The sequence below is a fragment of the Antennarius striatus genome, chromosome 11 (genome assembly GCF_040054535.1).
Source record: "Antennarius striatus isolate MH-2024 chromosome 11, ASM4005453v1, whole genome shotgun sequence".
NCBI classification, from domain to species: domain Eukaryota; kingdom Metazoa; phylum Chordata; class Actinopteri; order Lophiiformes; family Antennariidae; genus Antennarius; species Antennarius striatus.
The window spans coordinates 13,695,903-13,712,023 of record NC_090786.1 but is presented as its reverse complement, the minus strand read 5'-3'; the positions used below and the strand labels follow the sequence as shown (position 1 = coordinate 13,712,023).

Here is a 16,121-nt window from a genome sequence, read left to right as displayed (position 1 = left end):
GAATGATTAAATATTGCCAACTATGTCAACCATGCTAACAGAGCAGGGCTCTGTTAGTGACTCTAGAAGTGTCTCTAGAAAAGGTGCAGGTCATAATTTGTCATTTGTGCAACTAGTTGGCTCATGACTATATCTTTTCCTTAAAGGCTGACAATCAGCGTATTGAGATGCTTCATTATGTCAATCAAAGAAGCCAAGTCTGCCATCCATTCTGTGTTTGACAGCTGAAGTTGAATTCCTTCAATGTTTCAACATGGTAACTCTTGGATAGCTTATTATACACTCACCAGTCACTTTATTAGACACAGGCTGTCCAACTGCTTGTTAATGCAAATTCCTAATCAGCCAATCTCATGGCAGAGACTCAACGCATTCAGAAATGTAGACATGGTCAAGACAATGTGCTGCAGTTCAAACCAAGCATCAAAGTGAGGAAGAGAGGTGATTAAAGCGACTTTGAACGTGGGATAGTTGTTGGCGCCAGACAGGCTGGTCTGAGTATTTCAGAATTTATTGGGATTTTCATGCACAACCATATTGCTAGAGTTTAAAGAGAATGGTCCCAAAACGAGAAACTATTTAGTAAGCAGCAGTTCTGTGGGTAAAAATCCCTTGTTGTTGCTCGAGGTCAGAGGAGAATGGCCAAACCGGCTCAAGCTGATTTAAAGGCAACGGTAGATCAAATAACCACTTGTTACAACCGAGGTATTCAGAAGAGCACTTCTGAATGCACAACATGTTGAACCTTGAGGCAGATGGGCTACAACGCAGAAAACCACACCAAGTGCTACTCCTGTCGGCTAAGAACAGGAAACCTAGACTGCAGTTCACATAGGATCACCAAAATTGAACAACAGAAGATTTAAAACCCTTGGCTGGTCTGCATTGTATCAATGGTTCAGGCTAGGGGTGGTGGTGTAATGTGGTGGTGGATATTTTCTTGGCACACTTAGGGACCCTTAGTACCAAAACCAACACCTCCGTCATTATTGTTGCTGACCATGTCCATCCTTTCATGACCACAGTGTATCTTCTGATGGCTATTTCCAGCAAGATAACCTGCCAAGTCATAAAGCTTGAATCATCTCAGACTGGTTTCTTGAACATGACAGAGTTCACTTGCTGCGAATGGCCTCCACAGTCACCAGATCTGAATCCAATCGAGCATCTTTGGGATCCGGTGGAATGGGAGATTCCCAACATGGATGTGTGGCTGACAAATGGGATGCTATCAATTTAATATGGACCAAACTCTCTGAGGACTGTTTCCAGTACCTTGTTGAATCTATTCCACGAAGGATTAATGCAGTTCTGAAGACAAGAGGGGGTCCAACCCAGTACTGGCAAGGTGTACCCAGTAAAGTGTTTGGTGAGTGTATGTATTAGCATACAAGTATTAACAGTATTAGTAAGTATGGAGAGATTTCATTTAGATAGATATATACTTTAATGATCCCAAGGGAAATTCAGGTGACATCTGCTCGCAAGAGATACAATAAATACACATAACAATGACAGAAAGTAATGGCACAGCCAAAAGACGTTGTATAAGTTACATTATTTACATGCTGTTACATAATTATAACAACAGGAAACAGAAGAACCTAGAATAAAAGGAAGGAAGCATAGGGACATTGGAGAAGAGGAGAAGAAAGAGCATTGGGTGTAGATGATGTGTGATCAGTAACACGTGGATGAACTGAGCTGTAAACTGACTAAGGACCCCCACAAAGTGTCCCACAGTGCATCCACAGTGCGTCCCAGGCCCCCCACGTCTATCCCTTCTCACCCGACCTTGATGACCCTGCGGCTTCAGACCCCCTCCTTCTGAGAGAGTGGTTGTGCCCTCTGATGGCACGAGACACAAAGAAGGTCCTTAGTCTCTCAGTGGAGGAGCTTGGTGACAGCAGTCTGCCACTGAAGGAGCTCCTCTGCTGGGTGAAGGTGGTGTGCAGGGGGTGGGTGGTGTTACCCAGGATCGATCTAAACCTGGACATAGTCCTCCTCTCTAGAACAGTCTGTATTGAGTCCAGATCCTGACCAATCACAGAGCTAGCCCTCCGGATGAGCCTGTCGAGTCTCTCTGTGTCCCGTTTCCTGGCACCACCACCCCAACACACAATGGCGTAAGACAGCACACTGGACACAATGGACTGGTAGAACAGTCTGAGCAGATTAGAGCTGATGTTGAAGGAGGCCAGCCTCCTCAAGAAGTACAACCTACTCTGACCCTTCTTGTATACACAGTCCAGGTTGTGCGACCAGTCCAGTCTACTGTCTAGCTGCAGCCCCAGGTACTTATAAGTCCCCACTACCTCCACCTCCTTACCCCCGATGACTACTGGCTGTGGGGAGGGTGGTGCCCGCCGGAAATCCAGCACCATCTGCTTGGTTAGACGGTCAAAGATCAACTGTGAACACCTGCAGAGCTATCTGGAATGATAACCCCTCCCAAGAAGAGTACTGACATCGCAAAGCATGGGGTGTGATTGCTTCAAAAGTCAGTCTTCTGCTTCTTTGAAGGTTTATGGCAGCTGATAAACATCTGTTACGTGACGCTGCCTCCATGAGATAAGTAAAGGAACTGCACACTCAATTTGGGCACTCTGTGATGGTCAAAAAATAACATGTTTTAGACAAAACAAGTGAGCTTTATAAAATCTGACCTATGGCTGTGATTGGCACACAGACTGGCCTTTGGACAAAGTTACTGTAATACATTTTATGGTCCCAAATTGACCATAGGAATGAGTGTGTGCTCTGTCTGGCTCCGTAGAGCACTAGAGTCATGACCGAAGTTTCCCCCGCCTCATGCCCTGAGCCAGCTGGGATAGGCTCCAGCTCCCCAAGAACCACTACAGTGGATAAAGCGGTAAGAAAATGAATGAATGAATGAATAACATAATTAATTTTGTGTTGTTTCTGGAATCAATGGGTATCTGAGGACAAGAGAGTTTTGGTCTGCTCAACTCTTTTAAACCACGAGCAATGTGACCACATGACGCAGTGAGCGGCAGGTCTAACAGAAGGCCTCCATGCTGTTTTCTGCTGAAAAAAGCCACTGGCTCTCTCTGAGAATCAGCTCCTTCAAAGCAAAAAATGTGCCGGTATTGAAATATTGTCTGAAATAATGTCTGAGTCTCCTGATGAGTTTTGGTATGATGTCGTCAGCAAGGCCAACTTTAAAGCAAGATAAAACAAATCATGTAGAGTTTGGTGTAGTTTTGTATTTATAGTATTATAACATAAATCAATAGCTAAGTTTCAACAATTATCAGCATAGAACTTTCTGCCAGTTACCAGGTAGTCTTTCCTGCCACTGTGGCAGGGTTTGCCTTTGGGAGGATGGAGGGTCATTCAATAAAAAATATGAGGTACTTTGTTTTTACCATAAATCTATGAATAAACCTTTTACTTTTGTTTTGTTAACTTTTTCAACATACAGCGTACAGGACACAAGTTCAAACAGTAGTATTTTACCGAAGATAACATCAGAAATGTATTAAAATTTTCGGTAGGTCAATCATTACCATAAAATGACATTATTTGAATAACATGAAACATAACCTTCAACAGATTTGAAAAACTAGCAGAAAACAGACCACTATCTTTTTTTTAATTGAGAAGATTGAGAACTGTTAATACATATTTGATAACTATAATGAAGTGTGTGTGTCATATTAATGTCTCAAATGATGGAGCTTGATAGTAAATATGGATACTGAATTACATAAAATGTTTTTTAAACTTAAGAATACCCATTGTCTTGAAGTTCTAAGTTATTTCAGCAATGATATGAATGAATAATTTATGAATTATGAGCCATCTTTCTTTTAGCCAAAACCAACCAATCACAATAACCAGTTGTTTTCTCTGTGTCAGCATTCTTTTTTTCATTGCGTCACTATTATATAAACACTTCAACTTCAGATTGAATGCCTTCCTTCCCACGGATTTCCTCACAGAGCAGTCAGTGGTGCTCATTTTGCCAAATATGTCAAATACAAGTTGATAAAAATGTCAAATCAGTAATATTTCTCTCTTTACAGTTTAGAGGTTAACATTCAGAAAACACCAAAACCATGGCTGGAAGAGTTATGCTGTATTATTTCAATGGAAGAGGGAAGATGGTGTCAATCCGCTGGCTTTTGACAGTTGCAGAAGTGGAGGTGAGTAAAATCTGAAGCTTTCCTGTCCTTTATGAACAAACCTGAATCATTTTGAAGTAATGAAGTGATGCTTTTCCTCAGGATCAACATGTACTCAGAGGGACGGATGGATCTCATGGACAAAAAAATGTAACCCACAATGACATGAGTGTCATCTGGCGAAGCCAGAAGTACAGGCACAGCAATCCACACTTCTTTCCCCAGTGGTGGAATGACTGCTCAAACACTGTCAGAGCATCTCTCCATTACTGCTTCCCTCATTACAACCCTTTACTTCCCTTCAGCTTTCAGTGAGGACGGTCATATTCCCCCCTTTCTCTTGTAATTTCCTTCTCGGTCTCCCATTACTGCCTTTTCTGTTCTGTCTGGAGAACTCCTGTTTTCACTGTCTCTTCGAAACCATCTGGACTCAGTATGGAATTGATAAGCTGGGCTCCCTAATCAATTAATAAAATTATTTTGACAAAGGAATACGGGTCAGGGGGAACCCATCTGTCCTGACGTTCGCTGTAGTCTACATGAGGGACTCTTGGAAGCTGTAATAGTCTAGTGCTGGGCGATTCTTTCTAAACAGGATGATGGGGAATTTTATCTGTTTGAATTTATGATAACAAGGCTTCTGCTCCTTGGAGTGAGCGTTGCTCGAGTGTATTGAAAATTTGGAAAGACGGCAGCAAGATCAGAAGTCCAAAGGCTGACTGGCTTGTTCTTTGAGATGGGGCGGGCAACGGGTGCACAGACTCTGGTGAACTTACTGCAAGATGGAAAACATCTCGGGGGAGCTAGTGGGAAGTGGGGGGGAAGGGGGGTGGTAGCTGAACCATAGAGAAGACTAAATTGGATTATGTCCCTCAAATCCAAAGCCCCCCCCCCCCCCCCCATTTCATTTTTATTTACGTACTGTATGTCTCAGTGGTATGATAGCTTGATTGTGTTTTTCACTTGTAAATCACTTTGGATACAAGGGTCTGCTTAATGACTAAATATAGATCTAAAATGATGATTTTTCCTGTGAAATTGCAATATGTTAAAAGTGGTATAAATGGTATGAAACCAATACTGAATGCTCTGTTTATAGATGACTTAATGTGTTTCTTCCAGTCTTTCGAGGGCAGGATGACCCAAATTCCTGCCATTAAAAGGTTCCTACTCCCAGGCAGTAAGAGAAAGCCCCAGCCGGATGCCACATATGCAAAGACCGTCATGGAGGTGTTTAAAGTTAAATTACCATTGCCTTGATCCAGTTCTGATCTGGTTCATTCCTCTTGTTGGCATTGCATTCAATGTACAACATCTGGATCAATGGCATTTGTGTATGTTGAGATACTGCATTACCATCATAAATGGACATGTCTGCTTAGTACTTACTGTATAAGTACTACCACTTGTTCAGAATGTACTCAATTCTCACCCAATGCCAGCAGAGGTATGCCAACACACTTCTGAGACCCTCCATAGGCTGAGTGGTTGTCAAAAATAATAGGATGAAAGAAAACTGCCATGATCATATGTGACCATCTTAGTGTGAAAGTTGTTTCACAAATAAAAACATTTTTTGCTTGAGGAATGTTGCTGGTTGCATTCTATCTTCCTTATTTCTCTAATGCAGAGATTCCAATCTTTTTGTGAGGATTTTATGTCAGATAATTTGGCAGCTGGATTCACAACCATTGAACCCCAATATCTAATTTCCTCACCATCAGGACCATCAGAGACTGGCTGCCTGAAAAATATTTGCAATTACTGCTTTGAACAATAATGCAGTGTAAAATGTGTGAAACCATCAAGGAAAAGCACGATTATTACCTCTGTAGAGGTAATGATCTCACCAGGCACATGACTGCACAGGTGTTCAGCATGTTGGTGAGCAGTTCTCTGAAGGGTTTAAAGTAAAAGTGGGCATACGCTAAGAACAATGAACACTGGTGTAATATGTATATTGTCGGTAGTTTAAATGCACAAAGCCATTCATTCACTACCATCGCTCCGTGTTAAAGCTTGATAATGCCTGGCCCAATGTTACAAAGATCCTGAAAGCTGAAAACAGTTTGCATTCAGAATGAGCATGTTCACCATGATTTGGTTGGTTGCAACAGCAATGTTTCCAAATATCCAGCAACTACACACCCCCTGAGGAATGGACCTTCATTTCAAAAGGCTCCATCTACCTTATGTCTCTCATTATAGAGGGGAAAAGGTGGTCTGAGGTCATTCAAGCAGTATAAAATGTCCATTAAAAAAATAAATTTCTGTTTACAGAAATTCTAGCCAGGTCACAAACAAGTTAACCTAGCAATACACCCATCAGACCTCTAGATGTCACTGTACGACTATTCCGGTGATCATGTTTCCTTCGTAGCTCTGCTTAGCTTGTGTTACCATGATCATATGTGAGTCTTAGTGCGAAACATGTGAATGTTTAACAAAAATTTAGTTGAGTATACAGTGGACTCTAGTAAAAGCCAACATACAACATATAATACTATACAGTTATGGGTTGTAGAGGTGTCTGACAGCAAATATGACCATGACTCTTACCTCAGAATTTTCATCCAAAAGCACTCAAAAAAATTAAGTTGAATATGAAAATTAGAAAAACACAGCATAAATTTTTAATCTGGTGAGATTAAGAATAGCACTATGGATATGTATGTTTAGATCAGTCAACATTGCTTTAAGAAAGATCAGCAAACGTTCAACTTCAAGTATTTCAGGATTGGTCTTTTTCAAAATCATGGAAGAAACCAAAACAATCTCACCAAAACAAAACTTTATTTTCACCCTGAACCCACTTCCAGAACTTGCGCACATTAAAGGTTTCATCATTTGATAATAGTCTTTTGAAAAATGTAAATCAATGCATTCTTAGAGCAAAATAAGCCACTATGAACTGTATACAACGTGACCACATGCTGCAGTGAGCAGCAGCTCTCTTTGAAGTCACCTGCTGAAAAAAGCCATTGGCCCTCTGTGGGAGGACTGAGGACGAGCTCCTCCAAAGAGAAGGCACTCATTTACAAAATCTGTTGGCATTTAAGTACAGTCTACAGAGTTTCCTGATGAGTTACAATCTGATCTTGTCAGCATAAAAAGTTCTATAAAATGGCTGACAAGGGTCACTTCAGAAGGAAGGATTATTCAAGTGAGGTATTGGAGCGACATGTAAAAACTGAGCTTTGCATGAAGAAAACATCAAAGTCTAACTTTATGGGGAGACAACACGGCACATACTGTACGTAAAGTGACTAGTGGAAAATGCAACAATTTCAGCACAGTAAACAACAGCAATGGAAATACAGTGCGTTTCACAATACAGTGGTAATAAAAACACAAATGGCTTTGAGAGCACATCAACCTGTGATATACAGTTAACATGGCTTTGTCAGCTTTTTGCAAGGTAGATATTCTCATGTAAGCTGTAGCATGGCATTTTAAGTAAAAAAATACAAAAGCAATCAAACCATTACCAAATATACGTATTTAAAATGTAATTAAGCCAAAAAAATAGACATGGAATTACTTTGTCTGGCATTAAAACAAGTATTGCTGAACTTACATACATGGAACATACGCCAGGTTTTGGCAATGCATGAAAGAAACTAAATACTTTACATTGGTGAAACATTGTTATCATGCATTCCTCCATTAGTTCACCGCAGCATCATAGATGACAGACTCTGAAATTCACACCAAAGCATATTTTAAAGACATCAAGTACAGTAAAATAAAAATCTTGGGTGTAGAAAATTTAAAGAATCTCTTATTTGCATAATTGACATTTCTTAACTGCTACATTCATTTTCAGTATGAAACAAAGTGATATCACAACAAATATTATGCAGCTGGTGTCATGTTGCTTGAGAAGTTGTAGAGGAATGCATGCATTTTATTTTGTTCTATAGGCGTAAAATAAAATAAAAAATCACTTTAAATGAGTTAAGTGCAAAATCCTCTGGACAAGGGACTTGGCATAAATAACTGACATTTAAATTGTTGTCATCGAGTCAGTGTATTATTTTGTGTCAGTTACATACAGTAGCTGACATCTTACATGTGATTTGAGTTCTTTAAAATAAATGACATACGAGCTTTAAAGTTGGCCAATGTTGGATGGGAAAGTGGACATGCAGAAATTCTATACTTGGCTAAATATGATGGGAGGGAATTATTTCAAGAGTTAATAGGTATTAATACTTCATAGCAGAGACTGACGGACATTTAAGGAATCTAATAATTTTCAAGAAATCCGCTCATGTTTTCTCATCATATTAGGTTGCAAATCCAAATCAATCGAGCGAACAAGAAGCATAAACAGCTTAACACTTCTCCATTTCAGACTTAAGCTCAAGGCCATCAGTGAGCAAGACATTTGGGCTGAATCTCTGAGCCTCCAAACAGATGCTGCACTGCATCTGGAACACACCTTGTGTTGATCTGATACAGGAAAATGGTGACATCTCTCCGTGTCTTTGTGCGTCACATTCATAGAAACCTTTCACTCTGTTCGTTAAGGAAAAAAGTTCACCCACAGCCAGCCCAGCAGCGTCCCGTACACCCAGGTTCTCACATACAGTTTCCTGCCGCTCTCCGTCAGAAGTAACGGCAGTGTCAGTCCTCCGAGGATAACCACAGGTGGGAGGGTTTTAGAGAGGTTCAAAGGAGAAGGCTTGCCTTCCCCTGGGAACTTGCATATTTTGTCTGTGTCGTCTGACTTGTAGAACTCTGTCAGCAGCCTTTAAAAAGACAGATAACTCTCTTAGGAATTAAATTCACTTTGGAAATGCACAAGTTTAAAAAAAAAAAAAGCAGAGTGAAACAAAAATCTGCCTGGAACAAAGTCACACTTTTGTAGCATAAACACTGCTACTAAATCACAATGTGGCTTTTTGAGGTAAGGCTCATTTTAAGATTTTTTATGATAGCATCTGTTATGTAAAGTTATTCACAGTCTCCATCAGTAATTTGGTCCGTTTCTGGCACCAAAACACATTTTAGGGATACAGCTAATAGTAATTTAATCTTCCACTCATCAATAGTCTAATCATTTGGTTTAGTTCCTTGGAAATTATGAAAACTACCAATCACAAACCACATAATCATAGCCAACTTTGTCTTATTTTTGTAACAAATGGCACAAAAGATAAAAATCTTTAGTTTAAGTCATAGAAGACACACAGACACAGACACACAGACACACAGACACACAGACACACACACACAACATTTTGAAAAGCTGCAACCAGATTTTTTTTGACCTGACAGCTTAAATAACTCCATTACCCAAATTGTTGCAGATGGATACATCAAAAATTTCAGGAACTAATCAGGGACTGGCATTGAGACCAAGAGCAAGACAGATCAATCATATGTCTGGACACACACACTCACCGGTCCTTGATTTCGAAACGCTCGTGCAGCCACCTGCGGAAAAACATTGGCTCTGCAGGAATTTCCTTTATGTCCACACGGTCGAAGTGTATGTGGACTCGAGGACATTCTTTGCACAGGAATTCTGTCAAAAACAAAAAAATAAGGAGACTAAACAAAAACAGGAAAAGCCTTTCAGAAAAACGGCACGTAGAACAAGTATTTAAAATTGGACAAGGTGACAATTACACAGGGCTGCTGTGGTGCCCAATCACTTTAATTCAAGAGAACAGCAGCTTGTTAGACAAACTGCTGAACCACAGGGAGAAATTATGACAATCTAAATAGGAAGACCAGGTCAAATCAAGGTAGAAATACAGACAAGTTAAAGAGTAGACATGGTCCAGTGTAATATCTGGAATACCATGTATTCAGAGATAGACAACATTACTTAAATCAATTTTCATCAAATAGATGTTTTCAGTCTCAGAGTGCTAAGTAAAGGAAGAAAAGGGTCACGAATAAAAAAGCAAAGTGTGAACACTCAAGGCCGCGCGTGTATCCCCAGAGACCTTCAACTTCCTGTTTCCACAACATGCAATATTATCAGGAAACTTGCCTCTCTGGCCAAAAGAGGAAACTTGATCGAATCCAGCAGTGAAAGGTTTCTTCTCTGGTGGAGAAAGGGGGGGTGTTCAGGAGGAGTGACGACTAACACAACATTCATCCCCACAAGTAAAGTGTGTCTTCAGTTCTCATGCGCGGAGGTTTTTTGGGTTCTGCTATCATGAAACTACTGACTAAAGGAAAGATGAGCTTACAATACAGGTTGTGTGTGTGGATTGGAGGAAATCAACACTTTGTCTTCTCCCAATTCAGTCCATTTAAAAACCAGTGATCATCAAACAGCAGCCTACAGGCCACATGTGGTCTTCCAAAGCTTCTCATTTGGTTTGGTAAGTTTGGATAAATGTGCACACCTTACGTTCCTCACAAGCGGAGGAGACGAAGCGTGTCCTACGGGTATTTGTTAATGATTTTTTAATGATTTTTTCCTCCGGTGTAACACGCCAAACGGACTGTGACTCATAGTTTACTCACTCTACATAATCAGATTAGTCTCAGACTTCGTCCTCTCTAATCCGGGGACAAATTATCAAACTGCCCGGAGTCCAGTCAGACCACAGATGGTACCTTCTGAAAATCACTTTCTGATAAGTGAAGGGGGGAAAAAAACACCACAATGTGGTTTATTCAGGCGGTGTCCTTTTTTCTATGACAAAAGTATGTTTAGGTGTGAGATGGAGTAATCACTATTAGTCATTGTGAAGGATTTCTCATGTTTTCAGCAGTCCATTTGTGATCAAACAGCCCAACCACACAAAAAACAATTGTAAGAATGTGACAGTGTGAGAACTGCCTTCTATTATTTTTTATTCTAAATTCTGGCCCCTATGCTGTATGTCTCTTCACAAAGTTGTGGTCAACACCATTGATAGTATTAAGACGCCAATGATCAGGGATCATCAGTGTTAAATACATCCATTGGTTTCAAAGCTAATATTTTAATCAACAATACAAAAACAAACCTTTATTTTTTTATTTAATCAACATGATAATTTTTCACTGAGAGAAGTTCCAAGTAAAAGCAACGCTATTATGACTTCCTGTAAAAAACATGCGACCAAATAAGGCAATGTTCCTCGTTTGGTAACAGAAACCAACTTGTCATTCAGATTTGAACGGCATTTTTCCAACCACAAGCAATAAGAAATATTCTCTTCTTCACTAACTGACTGTTTATTGGCCCGATAATCAACAAGGAAGTTGCAATTCTGACTTCAAGGCTACAGGTACTTTGTATTCAAACATATTTCTTTATAAAGTCTGCTGAAGCAAATAATGTATGATAAGTTGTGATTTGAGGCTTGACAGAACTTTTGTCAGAAAGGAGGTTAAAAGAATAACAAAAGAAAGGGACACTCCTGTGGAGGTGACGGAACAGTCTACCGTCACTTCCATGTTGTTCCTGTGATTTTACAGAAGTCACCTTCACCACATGAGACCAGGAAGTGCGTGATGAGAAGAATGTTCATCTATTCTTTGTCGTGTTTGCTGGAAACACATCCATGTTTATTCCTGAATGAAACGGGATGTTTTTTTTAACATTCAAATGGCATTTGAGAAACAGAAAATAATTAAGAACTCAAAAACAAGGAGTCTTGTTGTTTACAGGAACATGGGGTTGCAATAGGTGATGTTTGCTTTGTGGTTCATTACTGAGTGTGCATGACTTTACATATACATTAATCAAAACACTGATAATCATGTTGCTCACGTTGGTTCTGCCAACATTCTTCAAATTGTTTAGGTAGGCCTGGTGGATTTGCCAATGTGGTACGTTAGGAAACAAGTGAAGCAGTCAGATTACATTTCTTGGTGTAAATGTGGAGGGAAAACATGAAACCACTGTCCATCTGTTGGGACAATTCAAAAAGTCTTGTATTCAATACACTGAATTGCCATGGAAAATGAAGTAAAACATGATGTGTTCATTTTCTTCTCCACAGCACACCATGCATGACAGAAAAATATGTGACTCTGAATGTTAACAAGATGCTTCTCATGTAGGCTGTATGACTGCTGTAAGCTTACCCGGCATTGATGGGGCAGGTGTTCTTTGACCAGAGGCATCCAGCGTTCCCTCATAAGCCACAGTGATGTCATACACGGCGTTCAGGTGGCCCTTCATGATCTGACTAGCTATGTGAGTGGCCTTCATTCTGGGTGTCAGCGTGTGTTTCAGAACAGCCAGTCCTATAGTAGAGATGTAAAAGAACTGATTTAATTCTAGATTTCGTCAAACCTCAAAGAGGTGTTGAAAAGATAACATACCAAGCAAAGCAGTTTAAAAACTGGGAATTTCTGATGGATCCCAAATGCTTGAAAAATAAAGATATTAACAGTATATGATGTATTATTGATCAGTTACTGCACAATTTGTGGTCAATGCGGCAGAATCCTCCATGACCTACGACATCACTAACAGCAGATAATGTCATGTGTCATATGACTTATAATGGGGGAAGGTTTTCAGGGATAAGCTTAATCTCTGCATGTGAGCCAACCTTTAGGTCACACTTTACAAAAGGATCGTAATAACGTTGATGCTACATGTTTAACTGTATTTTACCTGCAGTAATGGACATAGCAGTTAAATATAGATCACAATTTAAAATTTTTCATGTTAACAAAATAAATTAATGTATAGCAATGTTTATAAAACTCAAGGTATTAATACTTCAACAAAATGGAATAAACACAATGATTCAAAAGGAAGTTCAGATGTTTTTTAGACCGCCAACAGAAATGTTTCCATTGTCACAAAATCTTTCCTTTTTGTCACTTTTAGAAACCTGAAACTTAACTTTGAAAATAAGTCTTAAAATAAATGCTGATTTAGAATGCATCTGCACAGCAGTAAATAGCTGCTTTCATGCCATTACCTTCTTTCAAAGCAAAAGCCTGGCTGTCTGCGATGACATTCTTGAGATCTGGATTATAACGTGTTCCTTCAGGGAAGATGACAAGGTACATCTGTGAGGGTAGAAAATGTCAAATGAAAAAGTTTTCAGTGATGGTTGTTTCTGCAGTAACAAAAAAAGAAAATCTTACATTTGCAGGATTGTCAAACAAAAAAACAAACACTGTGCTGAACATCTAAGGCTAAAAATACAATAACGAAAGGCTTTATGCGTGGTTTTCAAATTTCATTTTAACAACAGTTCAGGTTGCCAATGAACAGCATATTCTCATTCTTCAGGTTTTAGAACTGTGTCTGTTTCACCATGATGCCACTGTATTTTATCAAACGTTAATTACCAAAAGTTGTACTCTTTTTTTTAAAGTTACCTGAACATGGAAACAAAATAATTCAGACCGACTTTAACTTTTTAATTTGCAACATCAAAGTGTGTGTGTAAACATCCTCACATTTGTAAATGAAACAATTCAGCAACCTTTCTAAAACATTTTATGACCTGTTTATGAATCATTGAAATCAAACAGGGGGTGAGTTTTACTTTCATAATTGTTTTAAAAGTTTGAGATAAATTTAAGTTACAGGTATACTGGAACAAGGATGATAAGTAAACACTCAAGTGATTATATTTATCTAGAATAAGCCATTTTCAGTCCCTGTACTCTTTACACTGATTTTCTGTCTTTGTGAATTATTTGAAATTCTCTGATAAACTTCACAATTAATTACATAATGTACCTTTGGGTTGTTGAGACAATACTCATCCATAGTTAACAGTAATGTAACAATTATGCATCCAATATCTATCATTCATTCATTTTTAATTTCACAATTCCAGATGTCATGTAAGTAAAGCAAATGCTCTAATAAATAAGAAAAGATGACTGAAAGACAGATGTGGGAGGTGATTGCAGGAAGCACTTGAGAGAATTTACAACCAGAAAAAATACAGAGGGAGGCTGAGTTTGAACAAATGATTGTATTATGTAGTTATTATTAAATATGCAGGTAAGAAGTAACAATAGTAACCTACATGCACAACTCACTACAGCTAACTTAGAACACGTCTTCAGTGAACTTACTGGTGCTCCAGACTGAGTCTGAGAGAGGAGCTTCTTCTTCATGGCCTTTTCATTAAACTTTGCACTTCGTTTCACATAGACTCCTCCATGCTGCAACAGACAAACATTCTGATGAAAACAGTTGTGCAAGAAGGCGATTCAAGTTTGATGCACATTTGCAATTCACAAAGTAACATTCAAATACTCACAGAGTTGCATTACCTGAGAAAAATACCATCCATATAAGGGTAGCCACTTCAGTCCATCTTTAAGAACGTATCTGACATGACCAAGCGCACTTTGCCTGATGGCAAGCATGTCAGCAATGATCCAGTCAACTATCAGGAAAGCAGTTGTTACAGGTTAGATGTGCACAACGCTGCACACGACAATGAATTATCAACATAGACGAAGCACATGTCCTACCTGTACATTGGTGATTTGACAGGTAGATCACATTCTCTTTGTTCTTTGGTATGTCTCCATATATCACAAGCTAAAAGAGAAAGTATTAAAAGATATTACTAACTTAAGCAAAACAGTAGATGTCCTGTGAGTAAGCAAAAAAAAAAAATCCTTCATTGAGATAAAGATGTATTTGCTTTTGTTAAATATTTACATCGAGAATTTGTTCCAGTCCAGACTACTTTGGCCCACTTTGACAAATAATTCCAGACTCAAGTTTTTTCATTATTATAGTACAGTTCATTTCCAGTTAGGACATTGCATGTAGCTCATTAAAGACCGTAAGGTTTGCCAGCATCAAAAATATATTTACTGCTGCTTTTCTAGCACATTCTAACCTACAAAAATGTATGACAAGCAGCAAGCCTACGACAAAAGAATGTGGACATTCTTGATGGGAATCTGGTTTATCAAGATCATGTTGGCAAACACAAGTCTGGCTCAACTTTACACTTAATTCAGGAAACTGCAAGTATGCATGAAGGTGCATGTAGTTAATCCATCTCTGCAACAACCTCAATATATAATTAACATAAACACTCCAGGAAGGTTTTACTCACCTCAATTCCTGTGTAGTTTTCAAAGAAGAAGAGGACCATACTCTGGTATATGCAGTACAACTGGTCGTCCAACTTGTGATACACTCTTGCTGGTAAGACAGATGAGAGCAGCCGCCAGACCCCCCATGACAGCAGATAGGCTGGGGCTGTACCCAGCATGACCGTGGCTGGTAACCAGTAGCGCAGGGAGTAAGTGTGCACAACCAAGGACAGCAGCATCATCAAACCTCGGTTTCTACTAAAGTAAGAAAAATCCCTGAAGCAGGCAGGAGGCCCCAACACTCCACACTGTTCTCACTGCACACCTGCCCTGACAGGTCAGCATAAGAAAGTGACACAGCTGCAGCAAGGAAGGAATGAGGAGCTAGCTGGCTAAAGCTAATTTTAACCTTGTGAGCAAGTCACAGTTAGCAGTCGAGTCAGCGCTTACGTCCGTCCGTGCTACAACAACTGCGATGGTCTTTATCACTTCACAAAAATCTCAACTTCAACTCCGTCAGTTAACGTCATATAAAGAGAACGTTAGCCTATTTTATTTCTACACACAAGTTTGCGCAAACGCTACATTTTTCATAAACATACTTCCCTCGTGTAGACGAGATAATAAAGAACAAGTTAAACAACTACCCATTTGTTAAAACTCAACTTATTTCCGATTCGCTTTTACTTCTCTTTACCCAGCTAGCTGCTCATTGACTAGCTCGTGCCAGCAAATGTCACACACGCCTCCCTACGTTAGACGCCACGTAACAACGACAAAGCCCATTGGTCGGGTGACGTCATAGAAAATAGCCAATGGGAGACAGCACACCGTGAGCACCGCTCCGTCCTGAATGAAGACGAGTGCCACAGATGACTTCAGCCTACGTTCAAAAACATTGTTTCAACGATATCAAAGTATAAAAATGTTTACAATTTTTTTTTTAGCTTTAACCGCATTTTATGATCTTCCTCACTA

General features: G+C 39.5%; 1 protein-coding gene and 1 long non-coding RNA gene across 2 annotated transcripts; one reads left to right on the top strand and one right to left on the bottom strand.

Annotated features, from left to right (window-relative positions):
• The first annotated feature begins 3,605 nt into the window (after window positions 1-3,605).
• On the top strand, window positions 3,606-4,941 carry LOC137603415 (uncharacterized). The gene is made up of 3 exons (XR_011037279.1): window positions 3,606-3,969; window positions 4,050-4,169; window positions 4,251-4,941. It is a non-coding gene; the product is annotated as an uncharacterized lncRNA (long non-coding RNA).
• Window positions 4,942-6,924: 1,983 nt separating this feature from the next.
• Window positions 6,925-15,860, bottom strand: agpat5 (1-acylglycerol-3-phosphate O-acyltransferase 5 (lysophosphatidic acid acyltransferase, epsilon)). The gene is made up of 8 exons (XM_068327058.1): window positions 15,164-15,860; window positions 14,565-14,634; window positions 14,361-14,476; window positions 14,160-14,249; window positions 13,043-13,133; window positions 12,192-12,353; window positions 9,558-9,681; window positions 6,925-8,902 (listed from the first exon to the last, which is right to left on the bottom strand). The coding sequence occupies exons 1-8, from the start codon at window positions 15,383-15,385 to the stop codon at window positions 8,677-8,679; spliced, it is 1,101 nt and encodes a 366-aa protein (XP_068183159.1). The 5' UTR covers window positions 15,386-15,860; the 3' UTR covers window positions 6,925-8,676.
• Between the last annotated feature and the right edge of the window lie 261 nt (window positions 15,861-16,121).

Excerpts from the sequence above, each read along its gene's own strand:
- agpat5 (XM_068327058.1), bottom strand. The coding sequence starts at position 15,385 with ATGATGCTGCTGTCCTTGGTTGTGCACACTTACTCCCTGCGCTACTGG. Across the intron at positions 14,250-14,360 it reads ATGGATGGTATTTTTCTCAG|CATGGAGGAGTCTATGTGAA; the intron begins GTAATGCAACTC and ends TGTCTGTTGCAG. Across the intron at positions 9,682-12,191 it reads ACCTGCCCCATCAATGCCGG|AATTCCTGTGCAAAGAATGT; the intron begins GTAAGCTTACAG and ends TGTTTTTGACAG.